This window comes from Portunus trituberculatus, chromosome 42 (genome assembly GCF_017591435.1).
Source record: "Portunus trituberculatus isolate SZX2019 chromosome 42, ASM1759143v1, whole genome shotgun sequence".
Taxonomy (NCBI): domain Eukaryota; kingdom Metazoa; phylum Arthropoda; class Malacostraca; order Decapoda; family Portunidae; genus Portunus; species Portunus trituberculatus.
In genome coordinates, this window is record NC_059296.1 from 307,501 (window position 1) to 327,500 (window position 20,000).

Consider the following 20,000-nt stretch of genomic DNA (forward strand, 5'->3'; position numbering starts at 1 on the left):
CTCCTTCAGCCCTCCCTCAGCCTGACACCCCTCCCCTGAAACCCCGTCACTGGTGGAGGCTGGGCGGATACGGTCACCGCCACCAACAAAATCTTTATACCAGTGTTCTCTCGACACCTCCCAGCGACACCACCACCACCACCACCACCACTCTCTCTCTCTCTCTCTCTCTCTCTCTGGCTACTCTGCCACACCACTTTAACACTTCCTGCCCGCCGCCGCCCGTCCCCTGCAGCCAGCCAGGGCAAGGGGAAAGGGAAAGGGAAGGACATGGCGCAGAGAAAGGGGACAGGGGAGGGGGAAGCGGATGGTGGAGGCGACGAGGATGTAAGATGTGATTACGTGGAGGAAAAAAAAGAAAGAGAGAGAGAGAGGAAAGAAGGAAAGAAAGAAGGAAGGGCTGGATGGCAAATGTGGTAACAATGGTGAGAGATAACTGCAGGAGGAAATGAAGGAGACCGGTGTGTGTGTGTGTGTGTGTGTGTGTGTGTGTGTGTGTGTGTGTGTGTGTGTGTGTGTGTGTGTGTGTGTGTGTGTGTGTGTGTACGCTAACGGGGGGCGTGAAAGATGCGATGAGGCGCGAAAGTGGCGGCCGGAGAAGCTGGTGGTGATGGTGGTGGTGGTGGTGGTGGTGGTAGTTACATGAGTTTCAGCATTGATCAAGTGGGTGATGCCTTTGTTGATGGTCAGTGACTCGAGCTGAGGGTGACGTGACGAGGAGAACTGGAGAAAGTACTGCGTCTGGTGGTGATGGTGGTGGAAGTAGTAGTAGTAGTAGTAGTAGTAGTAGTAGTAGTAGTAGTAGTTATTGTAGTATTGCTGTTAGTAGATTTTGTTATAGTGATGGTGATGGTGATGGTGATGGAGCTAGAGTAGTAATAGTAGTGGTGATGGCAGTACAGTTGTGGTGTACGCAGTGTTGGTGATGGCTGCTTGAAACCCGCCGGTAGATCACGGGCGGGCACACAGAGGCTAGCCAGGGCAGCGTAGGTGGGTGATGGACAGCAGGGAGCAGGGGCGGCTGCAACACGGGACGAGGATACACGGCACATCCCGCCAGTACTCTCTCTCTCTCTCTCTCTCTCTCTCTCTCTCTCTCTCTCTCTCTCTCTGAACTTTACTTCATCTCCATTCCATGTGCTACAGTCGGTGATTTTAGTACGAGACTGTACTGTGTGTGTGTGTGTGTGTGTGTGTGTGTGTGTGTGTGTGTGTGTGTGTGTGTGTGTGTGTGTGTGTGTGTGTGTGTGTGTGTGTGTGTGTGTGTGTGTGTGTGTGTGTGTGTTCCTTAGTTCAGTCCATTTATAGTCAGTCTTTACTCTCGCCATGATGTCTATAAGTTATATATATATATTACAGACTTTCTGAATGGCCACACACACACACACACACACACACACACACACACACACACACACACACACACACACACACACACACACACACACAGTCACAATCTATGGACAGTATTCAACAAAAGCATTTCAGCGGAACACCTCATTAAGCAGGACATCACACCCACACCTGGTGACGCCAAGTACAGGTGGATGCAAGTATGCCCAGGCCACAGCACACAGCACACAGCACCAACAACACACAGCACACAGCACGACACGGACCAAGGCATTAGTGGTTTGCTGCGTGAGGCGAGGCGGCAGCATAAACTTTGAAATCCCTTAAGACAACGCAGTGAGGGTGGAATAAAATAATGCAAGCGGTGGAATAAAATCAAGCGAGCATCAGTGTCACGGGCCATAAAGCAGCTCATTGGGCGGATTGCGCGCCGCCCCGTTCATCTCATGGCAGGCAGCAGATCAGTGGATTGTGCTTGGATATCCCGGCATTCCCTGAAGCGACGCCCCCGACATTTATCTCGGCCTTTATGTGTGTTGCTTCCACTCACAGAAAGACAAGAAAGACTTTCCTTTGTCTGGTGGGCCGTGCCTGAAGCAGGGCTGTTGCGCGGGTCAGGAGCTTGTGCTGGCTACAAAAGCAAGGTTCAAAGCGTGTTAACAAGGCTCGGAGCAGTGTTGTTGCAGGCGGCGAGGGGACTGACGCAAGTGCTCACTCACTGCTCTTGGCCTATGGCGAGGAGGAGGAGGAGGAGGAGGAGGAGGAGGAGGAGGAGGAGGAGGAGGAGGAGGAGGAGGAGGATGTGGATGAGGAGGAAGAGGAAGAGGAAGAGGAAGGAGGAGGAGGAGGAGGAGGAGGAGGAGGAGGAGGAGGAGGAGGAGGAGGAGGAGGAGGAGGAGCACTGCGAGAGGAATGATTCACTGCAGATTACGAGGTGGACGTTCATTTCATTTACATTTTCCATTTCCAGGTTTTCTTTCCTGGTAAATCCGCCGAAATTAACACGGCTGGAGAAGAAAAAAAAACAACAACATTACGAAGAACCTGAGTATATTTGTTTCCAGTTGCACCTCATTTTCTGGTCTGGATTATGTAGTTCCTGAGGCGCGCAGCCCTAGCGAGACACGTATTGCTGAGGAGGGAGTCTAGGGGAGGAGGGGGTGAGGGAGTGAGGGAACCTTCCGCGCGTGCCTGAACCAACGAGGCCACAGGGCAGGGCGAGGCGGCGAGGGGCACACAGGAACAACCAAGGCATTTTTTATAAGAAAAGGAGTGAGACGTGCTGCAAAGTGGAACGCACCGAGAGAGAGAGAGAGAGAGAGAGAGAGAGAGAGAGAGAGAGAGAGAGAGAGAGAGAGAGAGAGAGAGAGAGAGAGAGAGAGAGAGAGAGAGAGAGAGAGAGAGAGAGAGAGAGAGAGAGAGAGAGAGAGAGAGAGAGAGAGAGAGAGAGAGAGAGAGAGATTATGCAAGACGGCGAGGAGGAAGCTGCTCATACACAACCCAGTCATTAGTGTGAGAGAGAGAGAGAGAGAGAGAGAGAGAGAGAGAGAGAGAGAGAGAGAGAGAGAGAGAGAGAGAGAGAGAGAGAGAGAGAGAGAGAGAGAGAGAGAGAGAGAGAGAGAGAGAGAGAGAGAGAGAGAGAGAGGGGGGGGGGGCTGCTGCTTGACACTAAGAGACTCTCGGTGCCAAGAGTTGACACCTGATTGAGCAGTGATCACCAGAACATTGAACTTGAGGTGTAAATATAGTAACACTTGTAACTGTACTCTCTCTTGACGGTACCTTTACCCTTCCCAGCCACGCCTTCATTCTTCCTCCTCCTCCTCCTCCTCCTCCTCCTCCTCCTCCTCCTCCTCCTCCTCCTCCTCCGAGAGTGGGCGGAAGCGCTCATATAAACAGGTAAGCATCCGTCGTCACTGTCAGACGCGACGTGCCGGGAGGAAGTGACGCCATGGTGATGACCTGAGTCACAAATGAGATTCCTCTGAGGCTACACGATGCTAGTGGTCTGAGTTGCCACTGCGAGGATGACTGGTGGTGGCAAGATAAGGCTGACGCTAACAAGGGAAGGGACCGACCTGACAGGAGGGTGACTGTTGAGGTTTGTGTTGGGACCAGCTGACATTAGGGAGGACTGACGCCACGGAGAGGGCCAAGCTGAAACTGGGAACATTTGCTTATCATTGTGAAATGTCTAACTCCTGACACTAAGAGGGAGATAGAAAGGACGAACTGACGCTAAGAAAGAACACCACTGACACTAGGAGTGATTGAGCTGACACTACAAGGTAATGACCGTGCTGACACTAAGAGAACAGGCTGACGCTGGAGGGAAGGATGAGGCTGACACTAGTAAAAGGGCTGAACTCGGCACCAGAGTGAACCACTCACTCGGGCAAAGACGAAAAAGAACACCAGGGTGAAGATCATATGGAAAACTAGTAACGGGAGCTGCTACCACTAGGGTAAGGGATAACCTGGAACTAGGGAATCAAGGCAATCCGGTACTAGGGTGAAATCGTAGACAAAAATTGGGTTTGGGCTGAGACTAGATGCAGAAAGACTAGCGTGCGTGTCGTGACAACTAGGGTGAAGGGCCGAGCTGGCAGAGGCAGTCGGCCTCACCTGGCTCGCTGGACGGCAAGGTGGACAGGCCGAGGCCAGAGAGGTAGGGGTAGAGGCCGTGGTCGCTGAGGCTGTGGTATATCCTCCTGAAGCCCCCAGTTTGTTCATGCTGGTACAGGCGACGCACTTCACTGTCATCACTGTGACACACGCGCCCGGGGAAGGCAAAAGCGCTCCTGGTACGAGTAAACGCACTACGAACAGGGCCCTGATCGATGGGGTAGGCTAGGTCACTCACGGGCAGCTCGGCGGACAGGGCCCCGTCATCACTAGTCGTCCCGTTCTCCTCCGCGTACAGCACAGTGCCCGCGGCGTTGGTGGCGTCCTCACCATTCATGACTCCCAAGCGACGGTGGATTAGAGTCCTAGTGTGGGCCGCTCGCTCGTCCGCGCCGCGACTGAATGGTCCGCTCCAGGGGCTGGCCGCTCTCCGCCGCGCCTCACCTGGGCCGCACGTAACCCCACCGTCACACCTCCGCTAACAGGACAAACCGTAACGAACCCCAACCCGATAATGTTCCTCGGTACGCCGGAAACTACCGCGATTGGAGTGTTTGTCAATTAACTTACGTGCTATTGTTTTCCGATAACGATTAGTAGGTGGTGGTGAAGGTGGTGCAGCGTCACGCCCCCTCCTTAGTAACACATATGCTGACACATAATTGTACTGCCGCGCATGCAGGAAATTAATTGGCCAACCTACTGCACTTTGTTTGATCGTGTGTGTGTGTGTGTGTGTGTGTGTGTGTGTGTGTGTGTGTGTGTGTGTGTGTGTGTGTGTGTGTGTGTGTGTGTGTGTGTGTGTGTGTGTGCTTTAATTAGTGAGGGGGATTTCTTGTTTGTTTGTTTTAAGAGTGTGTGTGTGTGTGTGTGTGTGTGTGTGTGTGTGTGTGTGTGTGTGTGTGTGTGTGTGTGTGTGGTGTGTGTAGTTGAGAGTGTCAGTATCAGTGGTGGAAGCAACAAGCAACACAGTCAGCACATTTCAGCACGTGCACCGCCGCGCCACTCGCCCACAGGAGCCCCTCACCGTCCCGCAGCTCCTGTCACTTGGCTACTGCACCGCCACCGCTCCTCGCCGACCGCCTTGCTCGCCCGGCCCGGCACGGCTGTCCTGGGGGGCGAGTCACGAGGTGATCATCACGGCAGGTTCGTTAGCGTGCAAGTGAAGTGTGTCGTGGAGGTTGAGTCCGTGGAGCACCTCACAGCGCGGCACGGAAGAGGCGCGACACCCGGCTGGCCCGCCTGGCACTGGCCTCGACACGGCACTGCCTCGCGCCCCGCCCGGCCCGCGCACACTCCTCGCATTCTCACACCAGACCGGGGGATTTACTCTCGCGCTCCCTCCACCCCTGAAACCATTTCCGGATCACCACTACAGGGTTAACGATACCTCCCACGGAACAGAAATCTTACAGCCTTGGATGTCTTCACGCTACGCCCCCCCCCCCACCTTCCTCCCCGGCCCCCGCCACCAGGAGCGGCCAGGGTCGCGTCTGTCATCTGGAGTGCTGGACCCGTCGCGTATCAATAGGATGAACCGCCACTACTACTATTAACGACCAGACGTTGCCTCCCGCCGCCGCCAGCCCTCCTCCCGCACTCCCCACCAGCCAATGTCCTCGTGTGAGCCACTGCAGGTTGTGTGTGTGTGTGTGTGTGTGTGTGTGTGTGTGTGTGTGTGTGTGTGTGTGTGTGTTGGTTTAGAACCGGAATGGATTTCGCAGCAACACTAACACCTTAAGGGCGCGCTGGCACGTACAAACACACGCACACACACACGTAATATATATATATATATATATATATATATATATATATATATATATATATATATATATATATATATATATATATATATATATATATATATATATAGTAGTAGTAGTAGTAGTAGTAGTAGTAGTAGTAGTAGTTGTTGTTGTTGTTGTTGTTGTTGTTGTTGTTGTTGTTGTTGTTGTTGTTGTTGTTGTTGTACCAGCAGTAGCAGTAGCAGCAGGAGTAGGAGTAGGAGTAGGAGTAGGAGTAGGAGTAGGAGTAGGAGCAGGAGCAGCAGCAGTAGCAGCAGCAGGAGCAGCAACAGCAGCAGCAGCAGCAGCAGCAGTAGCAGCACCAGGAGCAGCAGCAGGAGCAGCAACAGCAGCAATAAGAGCACAAGCAAGAGTTCAAGTGTAGGTAGTAGGAATTTCATGACCCACCGTCTCTCTCTCTCTCTCTCTCTCTCTCTCTCTCTCTCTCTCTCTCTCTCTCTCTCTCTCTCTCTCTCTCTCTCTCTCTAAATAGTTTCAGAACAGCGTCGTTTGCAGTTTTGTTTGACTACGGACATCCATTTACGCGTCACGCACATAGCTATTTCCACGCGGCGCTGACTTATTTCCTCCCGTGTGCCAGGTGTGCGCAACTGTCAGGTGTGTGCCAATAACCATTTAGCATTTAGTACAGATTATCCAACCTCGTAAAACTACCTTGCAACCTACAAAGTACCTCTATTACATGGTGTGCTTAGAGCTTTATATGACAAGGTGGTGGTCCTGCCAAGGCTATATATCAGGCGCTAACCACCTCCTGACAGGCTAACGACCACACTAAAGTCTTATACCATATGAGTGTATTACTTGTGCTGCTGATGGTGCTGCTGACATCGTCGTAGGCGCTGCTGTGAGGCCGCCTGCTGTCCAGCTGGGCTCTTTGTCGAGGCTGTGGCTGCGGCGAGGAACTGTACCGCCGGCGCGCCTCAGATCTCATGTGTTGGTCATGCAGTGCACGGTCCTGCTCGCTGATGAACATTTGAGAAGGATCATGGTGTGGCGCCGCGCTGAACCCCAAGACAGGGGTGGTTCCCCGTGCATAGTCTGTGGTGGCGGAGCTCGGGCTGCCTCGGTGCCTGGGTTGACCCGAGCTCTCCACGTTCTGGTAGTTGCCGCCCGATGACCGCCGGCTGGAGTCGACGCTTCTTGACATGGGTGGTGGTGGCTGGCGTGAGGGAGGAAGCCAAGGCTCTCGAAGTGGCGTTCCGTAAGCGCGAGCATCAGATTGTGTCTTGGAGAAGGGCGAGCGCCGGAGACTGCCATCACGATCTGACGCTGAGGAGAGGTTGTCCCAGCTATAGTCTGCGAGCATGGACTCCATTGCTCCCCTGCTGTGTTCCACCTCTAGCTCTGCGTCCTCTGCTTCCTTACTGTCTAAAATGGACGAGTCGTGATAGGAATGGCTCGAGTCGGGGCGATGCACGGGGTGAGAAGCTTCACTGACCACAGAAGTGTGGGCACTTCTCTGGTTTGGTCTTGGGTAGCCACTTATACAGAACACTCCGGCACGCACGCCTTCCCGCTGCGGGATGCTGCGCTCGATGTCTGGCGCCACTCTTCCTCCCACGCACTCTTCAGCATCACGGCGCCCGTCACGCCCCGCGGTAGGGGAGGCAGCACCTGAGAGGCTGGCGGGACTTGGTGGTCTGCGGGAATCCGGTGCAGAGGCCGAACCGCCCACCCTCTCAAGATCGCGAGGTGGGGACGCCTCTTGGTCGTCAAAGCTGAGGTCTCCACTCAGGGTGCTCAGCGTGTCGTTGTGGTCTTCCTCCTCACGTGGTGGTGCCGCTCTGCCCTCGCCTTCTGTGTGTGCACTGGCTCCATCAGGCTTAGCCCGCACAGTGCTCTCCGTCTCCTCGCTCTCGCTATCTTCTTCTTCTTCTTCTTCTTCTTCTTCTTCTTCTTCTTCTTCTTCTTCTTCTTCTTCTTCTTCTTCTTCTTCGTCGTCGTCGTCGTCCTCCTCCTCCTCTTCTTCCTCTTTCTCTTCGTCTCCTTCCTCTTCCACCTCCTCCTCCTCTCCAAAATTTTCACCAGGATCACAGTCAATACCGGTTCTTAAGGGATTCACATCAGTGTGGTCGGCGGCGTCTGGTATCTTTGATTTCCTGGTATTCACTGGACCAGACCGCAGGTGGCCGTCACTGACAGAATTGCCCTTTGTGCCACAAGCCCCAATAGGTTGTCCAGATTCTCCACTGGGATAAGCAGTGGCCAGGTGTGAAGCATCATTCTCCTCTTCAGGAATGGTACAGTGGGGGCGGCTCTGAGCGGGTCTCCCACTACTCGTCTCGTATTCATCTTCGGAAGTTTCCTCTGAATCACCAGACCCAGAGTCACTTTCCGAGTCTGACGAAGGCATCTCTGAGGCGAGTGACGGAGGGTGCTGGCCATCCGTCACATTCTTTCCTCTCTCCGCGGCACGCATGTTGAGTGCGCGGATTCCATTGGCGGCCCAAGGGCGCGAGGACACTACCTTGCCTCCCCTAGCCAGGCAATAGGAATCACTGCGCGTCACTTCCCCTTCAGTGCGTTCCTGACAAGGGGACTGAGGAGGCGTCCCATGAGGCTGACCCACCCCAAGGATGTGGTCATGCATACTGCCTCGCCCTTGTTCGCCCGCCTCCCCTGCCGGGCCGGGTGCCCTCACAACATGGGCAGCGTCGTTATTCCTTCTAAACAAATATTTTGAATTATCACCATCACAAGAGGCGGGAGGCGGCGGCACGGCGCGCGGTGCACTCGTTACCCCGGGACTGACTGGTGCCCGAGGGGAGGAGCCGCGGGGCAGCCAGACTCCATCACTGCCTCCCACCAGCCCACCAGCCCACCACTCACTCACCCTCACCGCACCCCTCACTGCAACTGTACTCAGCAACTGAAATAAGGCAAGAGATCCACACCACGCCCACAAAACCGCCCTTGCCACCCACCCCTCTAAAAATAAGTTTCATTATGAGGGCCGCGCCTTTATAATAGCGATCACCTGTAGGGAGGCGAGGTTCCTCACAGCTGCACGAGGGCGGGGCCAGCGGTGGTGCGCCAGCCTCCAGCCTCTCCCTTCGCAGCGCCCGACACACAGACAGTCTCACTACACCAATAATGTCTTCCTTTGCCTCTACGTCGTGTTTTGCTGCCGGAGCAATTATTGGCAGGGCTGCCGGCACATCCGTCCGTCAGTGAAGGGTGCGGTGGCAGCTGTCCCTGCCTGGGCATGCCTCACCCTTCCCTGTCACCCCTCCCAGGGATGCCCGTCTAGGACCCACCTCACACCCACAGGGCTCTCGCATTCCTCACATTTCCTCTCCTCCTCCTTCCTAAATTTCTTTACGAGTGTATTTTTACGACTTAACTTCCTCTTTCATAAACATTTTCGAAGCAAGATTGGCCTATTAAATTTAGCGCCGAGAGAAGGAACTAATACTATTTGAATTTGTATAATGAATTAGTGATGTTAGTAGAAGTTATTCATCGTGACATTCATAAGAAAGAAGAAATCAAAGTGTTAAATTTTCGAGGCGGGACAGAGAGAGCCAGGCGAGGAGGCGGCGAGCCTGTGGCGCGTCTGTCTCTCGGGTCCAAAGGAAGGCAAGCTGCGGGATGCAATTAGTGCCATTCATTTTCCCTTATTGGTATTTACAGAGCTGGGCTGTTGGTCGTGTCGTTGTCAGTCTTCACCATGATGGAAGTATTTGTTTACTTGTGGATCACGTGTCCCGATTCCCCACCTGAAGCCTGGCGTCCCACCCCCAACACAAACCGCTCCACCCCAACTCCCAACTCCCACAGGCCTTCTCTCCACCACTACACACTGAATACAATAATTTAAACACATTCTTAGTGATTCCTCCAGCCTGCAGCCTGAATGACACAATTACGAGCTCCAACTCTTGACGGAACAGGAAATAACAAGCGTTGATAAAGACTTGTTGAGAAACTGTTCAAGATATATTACGAGGAAAACTTGCAGCAACTGAGCGCAAGGCGAGAATGTGACCCGTGAGGCATTCTGGGAGGGAGGCGAGGGTGGCATTCATGAGACAAAATGTTCCTTGCCGCCCACACTGAAGCGTCTCACTCCACTCGCCCACACGGTCCTGGCGATCACCCACACTCGCACACAATACCGCGCCCTTCAAGTCTGTCACAAGCGAGTGGCAGCAGGCGAGGACAGAGAGAGTCGAGTCCCCTCAGGAAGAAACACGGTGGAAAAGACGTTAAAAATCTTTCCCTCCTCCCTCCACCTTCCCTCCCTCGCTCCCTCACTCACCCCTCCCTTCCTTCTTCGCTCACCGCTCTCACCCGTCACATATTTCACAACGATGAAGCAAAAATTTTTATGACTTTCTGAATCGCTGCATCAAAAAGGCTCTTAAACTCATCAGCACGGCGCATAGTGTGGCGGGGACGCGGGGTACACACTCACATGACACGCGACACATCACAACACGGCACCAGAGGACAAGGCGAGGCGAGGCGAGGTGAGAGGAGAAGCGGGGAGGGGAGAGGATGGTACGGGGAGGTGATAAGGACGGCCGTAGTAAATCCCGCATGTGGCGTCCGTGGTCAAAACTACTTCGGTATCAAATTACATAGAAATCCGGGTGAATCCTGGCGCCAAGGTCAACATGTAAGCTATTCCCCGCCAAGCGCTTCAGCAGCCAAGTCCTCGCTCCTCCCTCAGCAGGACCAGCAGCACCCAGGCACGCGTGTCCATGGATACCTTTCGTGAGGCCCACCAGCCCCGCCGAGGGTGAGATGGTAAGGTGGAGAGGCGTACCCGCCACTCACCGGGCGTCAGGGTCAGCGGTACCTCTGCCTGCACGGTGCCTGGGTGCCTGGGTGCCTGGCTCGCTGCCTCACAGTGCCTCCCTTGTCAGCAGTTTTCCTTTTGTTCCCTTGGCTGTTACGGTAACGGCCGAGAGAATCACCACCACGAAGCAGACAATGGTCAGCCGCCAAGTGATACTACCGGCAAGCGCCTCTCCGCCGCTAGAATCAACAACTCTTAGCATGGAAACCTGAGGAGGGGGAGGTAAGAGGACAGGCACGTGGCCCTCAGCAGCGTGAACCCGACCTAGCCTCACTCCATCCTCAGTTCCCGAGCCGCGCAAGTCACCCACACTCTGAGGGCACGTGTCTGGTGACTGATGCCCTGCTGATCACTGGCACATAAAAATATAATACCAAGGCCGAGGAATGTACGAAAGGGGAGCAGTCACTGACCGGCCACCCTCTTAAGATCCCTAACCTCCTCCTCCTCCTCCTCCTTCTCTTCCTCCCCTTCAAACACTCAAGCTCCGCACCTACTTTGGCCCTCTAAGTCTTGCTTATCTGGCGCCGAAGTTTCTTTTGGCCATGCAGGTCCAGGGACCGGCGTGGCCAGCCTCAAAATTCACACACACGTGAGTCTTTCCCCTCTCCTCCCCTCATCTGTCTCCCCCTGTCATAACTCAACGACTCGCCCCGCCCCAGATCTAGCACTTAGCTGCTATCTACCTCCTCCGCCACCACTAGGAGCGTCAGGGGCTTATCAGTGCTGAAGGAGCGCATACGCCTTCTCCAGCCAAGGGCGTGAGCTGCAAAGGAGACAGGTGACCCAAGCGGAGCGCATCACTGTACGCATCACCTTCAGTGCACAGACAGGAAAGCTGCCGCCGCCTTCAGGTGTGGCGGGAGACGCTAGCAGGTGTGGCACGCGTCCCCGAAAACAAAGACGGTAAAACACAACCCTCCGCCAGCCCGGCACATCCCTACGCCTGAAGAAAGTTGCCTCCCCTCTCCCATTTTCCCTCACCCTAACCACTCAACCATATTAATAGCCGCCCCGCCCGCCCCTGCTCGCCCTGCTCACTCCACTCACGCCGCCTACACCTCCATCTCCAGCGCAGCCTTTCCACACCTCAACCTTCCTCACTCATTTGGTTACAGCCTACATTCATCCTGCCTCCACAACACCCACCCCAATCACCACCTCCTCCAACTCTTAGCCACATTCACTCACGCTTTTCAGTCATCCACTCATCCCTTCCCGGACTAATGGAATCTGTTTTGTACTTATTGCTTCGTTAGTTCCAGTCGCTACATCCGGAATCACATTTCAACGCGAGGTAATAAAAATATAGATAAATCGAACACACATTCCGCTATGAGAAAAAATAGACTCCATGCCCTGAACGCTCACGCCTCTCCAGTGTTTACTTCAAGGGGCGCCGCTGATCCCTAACCGCTGCTGCCCCTCCGCCTCCCACTCCCACGAAGCCCACGGAGTGCGAGGCAGCGAGTGACAGCAACAAGGCCACATATGGTGCTTTGGTGCCGCAGTATCGGGAGAGTGAAGCAAGTGTCGAGTATATCTGCGCGGACCCTGAACTCTCCCTGCCTCTCCCTCTCCCTTTCCCTCTCCTTCTCTCTTTGTCCTATCGTTCCTACCTCAACCCAAGCCACAGGGATGAAGATGCTAGCTGCTGGTACTACTGATGCTGCTGCTGCTACTACTACTACTACAATATCAACAATAACGATCAGGAGGAGGAGGAGGAGGAGGAGGAGGAGGAGGAGGAGGAGGAGGAGGAGGAGGAGGAGGAGGAGGGGATTGGAAGAGGAGGAGGAGGAGGAGGAGCATCGCTTGGTATGTTTGAAGAGGGCACTTCCTTAGGTATGATGGCACGATGAGGCTGACCGTCAGTAGGCTGTAGCACATAACACGGGACGCTGGGGTGCCGTGTGTGAGGGTGTGGGAGAAAGGAAATGAATGAATTTAAAAGCTTGAGTGAGGTAGAGGGTGTAACGGTAGGATGTGTGAGAGAGGAATATACTCTGAAACATTTCTGCGCCGAACTTCCACTACTAAAAATAAAAATAATAATAATAAACAAATAAATCAATAAGTAAATAAAATTTCAGTTAAACGTTTTTTTTTTTCATAGTTCTAGTGACAGATAAACACGATTTGTACATTATTAACAGGAGAAATACACTTGATAACCTGATAAATCATCTCTGTGACCTTTGAAAACTGTGGTGAGAGAGCAAAGCGTTACTGAATACTGCCCCCCTATAGAGAGTGAGAATTTTGGTGAGGTAGAGATTGTAACGACGTGTGGATGTGAGAGATAGTGTGAGAGCAATAGAGTGAGAGCAAGAGTGTGAGAACAGCGCCCCGTGCCGTCTAGTACCCAACAGCAGGCGGCGCAGGGTTGGTCTGTTCACACGACACCCTCGCGGTTCAATCTCAACCAACTCAACTTACTAATGACTTTCCCAAGGCGAGGAGGTCTTGTAGCGAATGAAGCTGTAAGAATCTGTTTTTCAATTAAGTATTTTTTATTTATTCATTTATTTATTTATCTATTATCTATTTCTTTATTTTTTTCATTTTATTTTTTTCGTGACCACACTCAATGTCTCGCTCTTTGAAGTTGATGAGTGTAAGGCTGTCATTGTGTTTTTGTTTGTGTCAATGTCCCCAGCACGCCTGCACGGTCCCTATCCCTAAACTTCTTACTCTTAGCCTCAGCTGCACATACACACACTCACACACACACACACACACACACACACACACACACACACACACACACACACACACACACACGGAGCGGGAACACATTTTGGTGGCACCTGGTCAAGATAAGCCAAGTCAACACTCAGGAGGTTATCTGTTGCCTTCCTGTTTCCTTCTCAAAATACGAGTAGTATAAGTGTCTCGTTTACGTATTTTGTTATTGTTCTATTAATTTTCTTCTTTTTTTATGTAAGATGCCTATTTATTCTTTTATGTCAGCGGGTCACCGACTTTGGGCGATAAAAGTTGTGAAAGATAAGAACATAAAAGTTCACAGGAGGTGCCAGTTCTTATTAATTTGTTCACTTGTCTGTTTATTTACTCATTCATTCATATAATTATACATACATATGAGAACTGACCCAGGGCACAATTTGAGGTTACACACACACACACACACACACACACACACACACACACACACACACACACACACACACACACACACACACAACATGAGCTCCTAAAATGTCACATATCTGATAAACAGGTAAGATAAACTTTTATGTTCCTGCCCCAAACAAATGCACGAGTAGGTCAGTGACAAGTGAAGGCCTTGACAAACACATAACTCACTGACGACTGTGTGTGTGTGTGTGTGTGTGTGTGTGTGTGTGTGTGTGTGTGTGTGTGTGTGTGTGTGTGTGTGTGTGTGTGTGTGTGTGTGTGTGTGTGTGTGTGTGTGTGTGTGTGTGTGTGTGTGTGTGTTTATGTACAGCACAACATCTGCGCCATCATAGCATGCGTGGTGCGTCAGACAACACATCGGGCACCACACACCGCCAGGAAGAGCCTCACTCTAGACACCAGCAAGGACCTAAAGTTGATCTCCCTTGCCCTCTGCCGCGCCACAAACCACTAACCAGACCCCTTGACAAGCCGTACACGGGAGGCTACTGCTATACGTGGCGGGAGGGCAAGGCAGGAGTGCAGCTGTCCACCCATACCCTCTGAATAAGCAACACTCTGACCTCACCCATTTGAAGACAGTGTGACGTAACGAAGAACTGCTCCCTTAGGTTGAAGTCTGACGCTGTGATGGATTAAATGAGGAAGCTAATAAAGAATAGGTGCCGCGGTAATGCAAGAGAGGCTTAGCTACAAATGTCAAGCTTATGGCATCAGTAAACACGGGAGTATAAAGTGGACACAAGAGATGCAGATGTAAAAGTTGTAGTGGAGTTTATGTGCAGTCATACGAGAAGCAAGTCACACACACACACACACACACACACCCTTCTTCTTCCTCCTCCGACTCTTGTTCTTCTTCTAGTTCTTTTCCTCCTCCTCCTCCTCCTCCTCCTCCTCCTCCTCCTCCTCCTCCTCCTCCTCCTCAGTACGTTCTGCAACATCTCCACTCTGAATTAGATAAGTGGACATCTTAACCGCACCTCTCCTCTCCCTCTCACTCTTACTCTCCCTCACTCCTTTCAGCCAGGTTTTCTTACGTAAGTAATACTACATACCTAGGTCCCCGTGTCTCAAGCACTGCTGCACACACACACACACACACACACACACACACACACACACACACACACACACACACACACACACACACACACACACACACAACTCAAAGCCTCTGTGATTTACTGGTATACACCTTTCTCTCTCTCTCTCTCTCTCTCTCTCTCTCTCTCTCTCTCTCTCTCTCTCTCTACGACTTATCCCCGAAAACCTTCCTATCTTTCCTTCTCTCTCTCTCTCTCTCTCTCTCTCTCAGAGAGAGAGAGAGAGAGAGAGAGAGAGAGAGAGAGAGAGAGAGAGAGAGAGAGAGAGAGAGAGAGAGAGAGAGAGAGAGAGAGAGAGAGAGAGAGAGAGAGAGAGAGAGAGAGAGAGAGAGAGAGAGAGAGAGAGAGAGAGAGAGAGAGAGAGAGACACGGGGTGGGAGGGAGGGGGCCACGTTAAGTAAACATCTGGGCATCAGTACCTGGTGACTTCCGGCAGAGGTATATAGGATGGAGGGAAGGCGGAGGAAAGAGAGAGGGAGTGGTGATGGTGGTGGTGGTGGTGGTGTCGCCTCTCGGGGTAAACACACTATATTTAGCCATTGATGTAAACTCTCACAAACCCCTTCAACTGTGGGGAGAGAGAGAGAGAGAGAGAGAGAGAGAGAGAGAGAGAGAGAGAGAGAGAGAGAGAGAGAGAGAGAGAGAGCAGCAGTCATTGGTAAGAGGCACGAGATTCATTTCCAGGACAGGTAAACACAATATGCTAACCAACGCTCTCTCTCTCTCTCTCTCTCTCTCTCTCTCTCTCTCTCTTCCAAGTAAGGTAGTTATTATGCTCTTACCCTCGTTCCGTCCACCACCACCAGCACCACCACCACCACCACCACCACCACCACCACCACCACCACCAACACTTACACACCCATCTCTTCCCCCTCCCCTCTTTTTCCCTTCCCCTCACGCCCACTGCCCTCTCCCCTTCTTGTCCTCGTCAGCTTAAATGCCCCTCTCTTCCCCTCCTTTCTTTGTCCTCTCTCTCTCTCTCTCTCTCTTTTTTAATCCTAGACACCCCTTCATTTCTCTCCCCTCCTCGTCCCCTTTTCCCCTCATGTCTCCATCAACACAAACACGCCTTCTTTTTCCTCCCTTCCTTATCCGCTTTCCCTTACACACCCTTCCTTTTCCCTTATTAGGCATATTTCTTCCCCTTCCCTTTCCCCAAACGCCCCTTGTTTTCCTCACTTTCTCTGATATATATTTCCCCACCCGAGTTTTCCTAGATCTCTCTCTCTCTCTCTCTCTCTCTCTTCCAGGTCCTAAGCACTTGGAGGAGGAGAGCAATAAGAGCACCTGTCATACATAACGAGAAGACCCTTACTATTCAGACCCTCCCACTGCTCCGCCATGCCACTACAGGGCCAACACAACGCCCATACCACTGACGCCTCAAAACCTACCCCTGTCACTGTTACTGTTATTCTTTTAGGACTAACTGTGTATGCAGAGTTATATTTGGAGGGTTTAGAGTGTGTGTGTGTGTGTGTGGGGGAGAGGGAAGGAAGAGGGGAAGTTCTGGTGTGGGTGTTTGAAGTTAGTGGGGCGACTCTCACACGGCCACTGACTTCATTCCTCCCCCTACTCTTCCCTCTCCCCCCCCTCCCGCCTCTCGGAACAGCTAAGCCCAATGCCCCAAGCCCCTGTCAGTGTAGAGATAAGCCACTATTGTTTCACGGCCAAGCACCCTCAACTGGCTACTTTAAATCCAGGCCTTCCTGATGGTGGTGGTGGTGGTAGTCAGTGGACCCTCCCTCTTCCCTGCCACCCAGCTTCCCTTCCCCTTTCCTGACTCAAGGGCTGGGAAGAATGCCGCTCCTGCATCTGCTCTTCCCCAAAGTTTCCTCTTCTGTTTTAAAGTTTATACGAAAGGAGGCAAAACACGTTCAGGGCGCCAGTGCAGCCAATGTTCGGACAGGAGGTGCAGGGAACGTGTGTGTGTGTGTGTGTGTGTGTGTGTGTGTGTGTGTGTGTGTGTGTGTGTGTGTGTGTGTGTGTGTGTGTGTGTGTGTGTGTGTGTGTGTGTGTGTGTGTGTGTGTGTGTGTTTGATCCGCTTTCCACTCCCATCTATCTATAGTCTCCTGGCTTGCGTTCTTTTCCTTCCGCCATGTCCTTTATCACAAACCAGTAGCAGAAAATAGAAAGATAATTTCAGTGTAGTAATCTGTGACGGCCGTATCGTATCACTGTCGGCATAACACACGGAAAGAGAGAGTCGTGACACAGAGAGAGGGAAAGTGTGCTGCTGTTTCCGGCATTTTCATCCACAAGGTGACACATTCACATTTTGATGCTGCTGACGGACACAACAGTTCGTCAGCGTTAACAGTGAGTTGTCTTGTAACGGGATAGTCGGTCACACACTTCTCTCTGATCATTCCCTCAAATACTAAGAAAAAACCTTCTTTTGTCAATTATAGAATGTGATAAAATATCTTGATAAAGCGAGCCAGCATGCACTTACGAACAACATAAATTGAAAATAACATGAATAAATAAAAAAAAAGAAGAATAAAGAAATACAAAACTTATGCACCTGAAACTCTCAGATCATACTAATAGCACTAGTACTCACCTCTCAGTACAGAGTTTTCCTCGACGTGTCCATTAGATGTGTCCCAAACTATGTCCGTATAATACAAATGTTCCCCACTACAACAGCTAGTCCTCATGCTCTTCGATGCTCTGGTCATTTCCGTAGAAAACGATGCTCATGCAAGATGAAGCAGAGAGCAGAGACTATTGCGTTGGTCTCAGGAGATTTTTCATGCACTTGTAGATGGCGGCTTTGTACGTTACCTTTTGCTTTAAGTCACTTTTCACCTCTTGCTTGTCTGCCCGTGACGAGGGTCGAGGTGGAGGCGAGGCGGCCACCATCGGCCGCGAGCTGCCTCCTTGGCCAAGGCAAGGAGCATCGCCGCTATGATTTCGCAGGTTCTGATACAGAGGGGTTCCGGAAGGCTGCGTGGCGCCCAGGTGTGACGTGGCTGTCATGATTGCCGAGGCGGGCATGTACATGGGCGTGGCCATTGCTGGGGAGGAGGCGCGGCTCGGTGAGTGGCTGGCGGAGCCCAAGTAGCCCACCTCCACGGTCTTGGCTTTCCTGTGCACGGGTCGCCGGGGCCGCGGAGGCCGCCCAGTGGGGCGATCCGGTGAAGGTGAGTGTCGATGGCTGGCAGGGGGCGCCGATCCTTCCCGCCATGGGGAAGGTGACCGCCGCCCACACACGGGTGAGGGGGGCGGGGAGTGGTGTGCGGGAAGACGTTCACAGCTGTGACTGCGGGACGCGCAGGGCACGGCACACGGGGGGCTGTTATAGAGGCACCCGGGACAGGCGTGACCCCCACCCTCCGGACATAGCTGAGGTGAGGAGCCCCACACAGGCACCCAGCAGCCACCGTGCTGTGGGTTCGGGGCGTGGTGGTGGCAGGGCGCACAGTGAGGGCTGGCTGACCTGCTGACAGACACCCACCCCTGGCCAGGTGACGGGGAGCGGCACACCCTGCGCTGCTGGGGAGGTGAAGGCGGCTTGCCCATGACGGGGGAGTGGGCAACCATGCAGGGGGACGCGGCAGGAGGAGGGCGGCTGGGTGACTGTGACGAATGTCGCAGCAACATTATATTATCATAAATAGCATTGGGGTCGGATCGCGGGACACCAAGCCTGTAGTTCGCAGGGTGACCCAAGGGCGTGGGTGAGACGCTGCGAACAGGAGAATTCCTTCCTCCATGAATTCCAGAACTAACTGGAACTCCGACCATATTCCAGGCCCGCTGCATCTCTGGACTTGGAGGCGGCGAGGGTCGCGCGTGTCGGCAGGCTGACTGGGGTGGCGTGCAGCATACACGTGGTGTGCGGGTAGGGGAGCACGAAGCCGCCTTGCGTACGTTGTAGAAGGCAACACCCGAACCAGTGGACACTTCTACTCTATTGGGGGAGTTCTCACGGCTAAAATGATTCCTCATGTCTCTGGTCGGTGTTTGGTTCAGCCTGCGGGCGGAGGTTGGCACAAAGGCCGAATGCCCGGGCCTCGAAATGATAGCGTGAGGCTCGTGTCGCTCCCAGTGCTCGGCCTCCACCATGGGATGGTGTGCGACGCGCTGTGTCGGCCTGGAGTAGTGAGTGACTTCACTCCCGGCCTCCTGAGGACAAGGGGATGCCCTGCAAGTAGCCAGCAAAAGAGATGGGGATGGCGAACGCGTCACCAGACGGCCACGCCCCTGGGGCCGATCTTCATTACCCGGTGACACTGCGCTGCCCGCCACGCCAGGCACAGCACCATTCCTCTGGGGCAGGGCGGGGCCACGGTGGAACTCAGGTGGTAAAGGACGACCATTGAGGGCTCTGGGATTCTCTCTAGGAAGGCTCTTACTGCTGCTGCTTCTACTGCTAATACTACTGCTGCCAGCACTGCTGATGCCTGAATCTGTTAGTGTTAGAGCAGCGGGCGCGGTGTGTGATGCCCCAGTGGAGGAGGGAGGTGGGCAAGGCCGTTGGAGGGGAAGGGAGGAGGCTCGGGAATGATTCTGACTGGAGGAGGCGTCGTCCGAGGTGCTGGAAAAAGCATCACTGGAACTGACCAGCTCAGACAGGTGCTCAAAGCTGTGGGGCGAGGTGGCGGTGCCGCGGGCGTCATCCGGGTCACAATAATCGTGGTGATTAGTGGACAGTGGGCCACCAGGCCGCCCAGGGAGCCTCTGACCATAGACTGGGTGTGATGCAGCAGAGAAGTCTGGAATCGTGTTCTCTCGCAGGTGAGGCGGAAGGAGTTCGATCAACTCAGGGGGCAGTGGGGTGACCTTCGCCCGGACAGAGGTGGTGGTGGTGGTGATGCTATGGGGCAGGCCTGCGCAGGCGCTTTGCGAGCCTGAGGGCGGATCCAAGTCCAGGTTGGTGGGGATGGGCTGGTTGAGACGGTGGTGGTGGCGCCCGTGGCGGTGCAGGCGGCCAGTGGCTCTCGATGCCGGGCCAGCGACACACGTCTGCACCTTGACTTCTTTGTTAGTCACGAACACAAATTCGTCATCTGCACTGTCCTCTGAGGAACGCATCCTGGCCGAGGGGCACCTCGCCTCGCTCTCCCACACGCACAAGACAGAAGCGAGGTTCTTAATTAATAGCAACAGGCATCACTAAGGTTTCT

General features: G+C 53.3%; 1 protein-coding gene across 7 annotated transcripts in view; it reads right to left on the reverse strand.

The window, feature by feature from the left end:
* Positions 1–20,000, reverse strand: part of LOC123517816 — a 71,224-nt gene that overhangs the window by 45,548 nt on the left and 5,676 nt on the right. For 2 of the 7 annotated variants that reach the window (XM_045278322.1, XM_045278323.1), the window contains one exon: positions 17,656–20,000. This exon is cut by the window's right edge. In XM_045278322.1, coding sequence (XP_045134257.1) covers positions 17,656–19,908 — 2,253 coding nt within the window. In that variant the 5' untranslated portion in view covers positions 19,909–20,000. Of the gene's footprint in view, positions 1–6,590; positions 9,515–17,655 lie in introns of those variants that run through there. The other 5 variants (XM_045278321.1, XM_045278319.1, XM_045278320.1 and 2 more) reach the window with 3 other exon arrangements.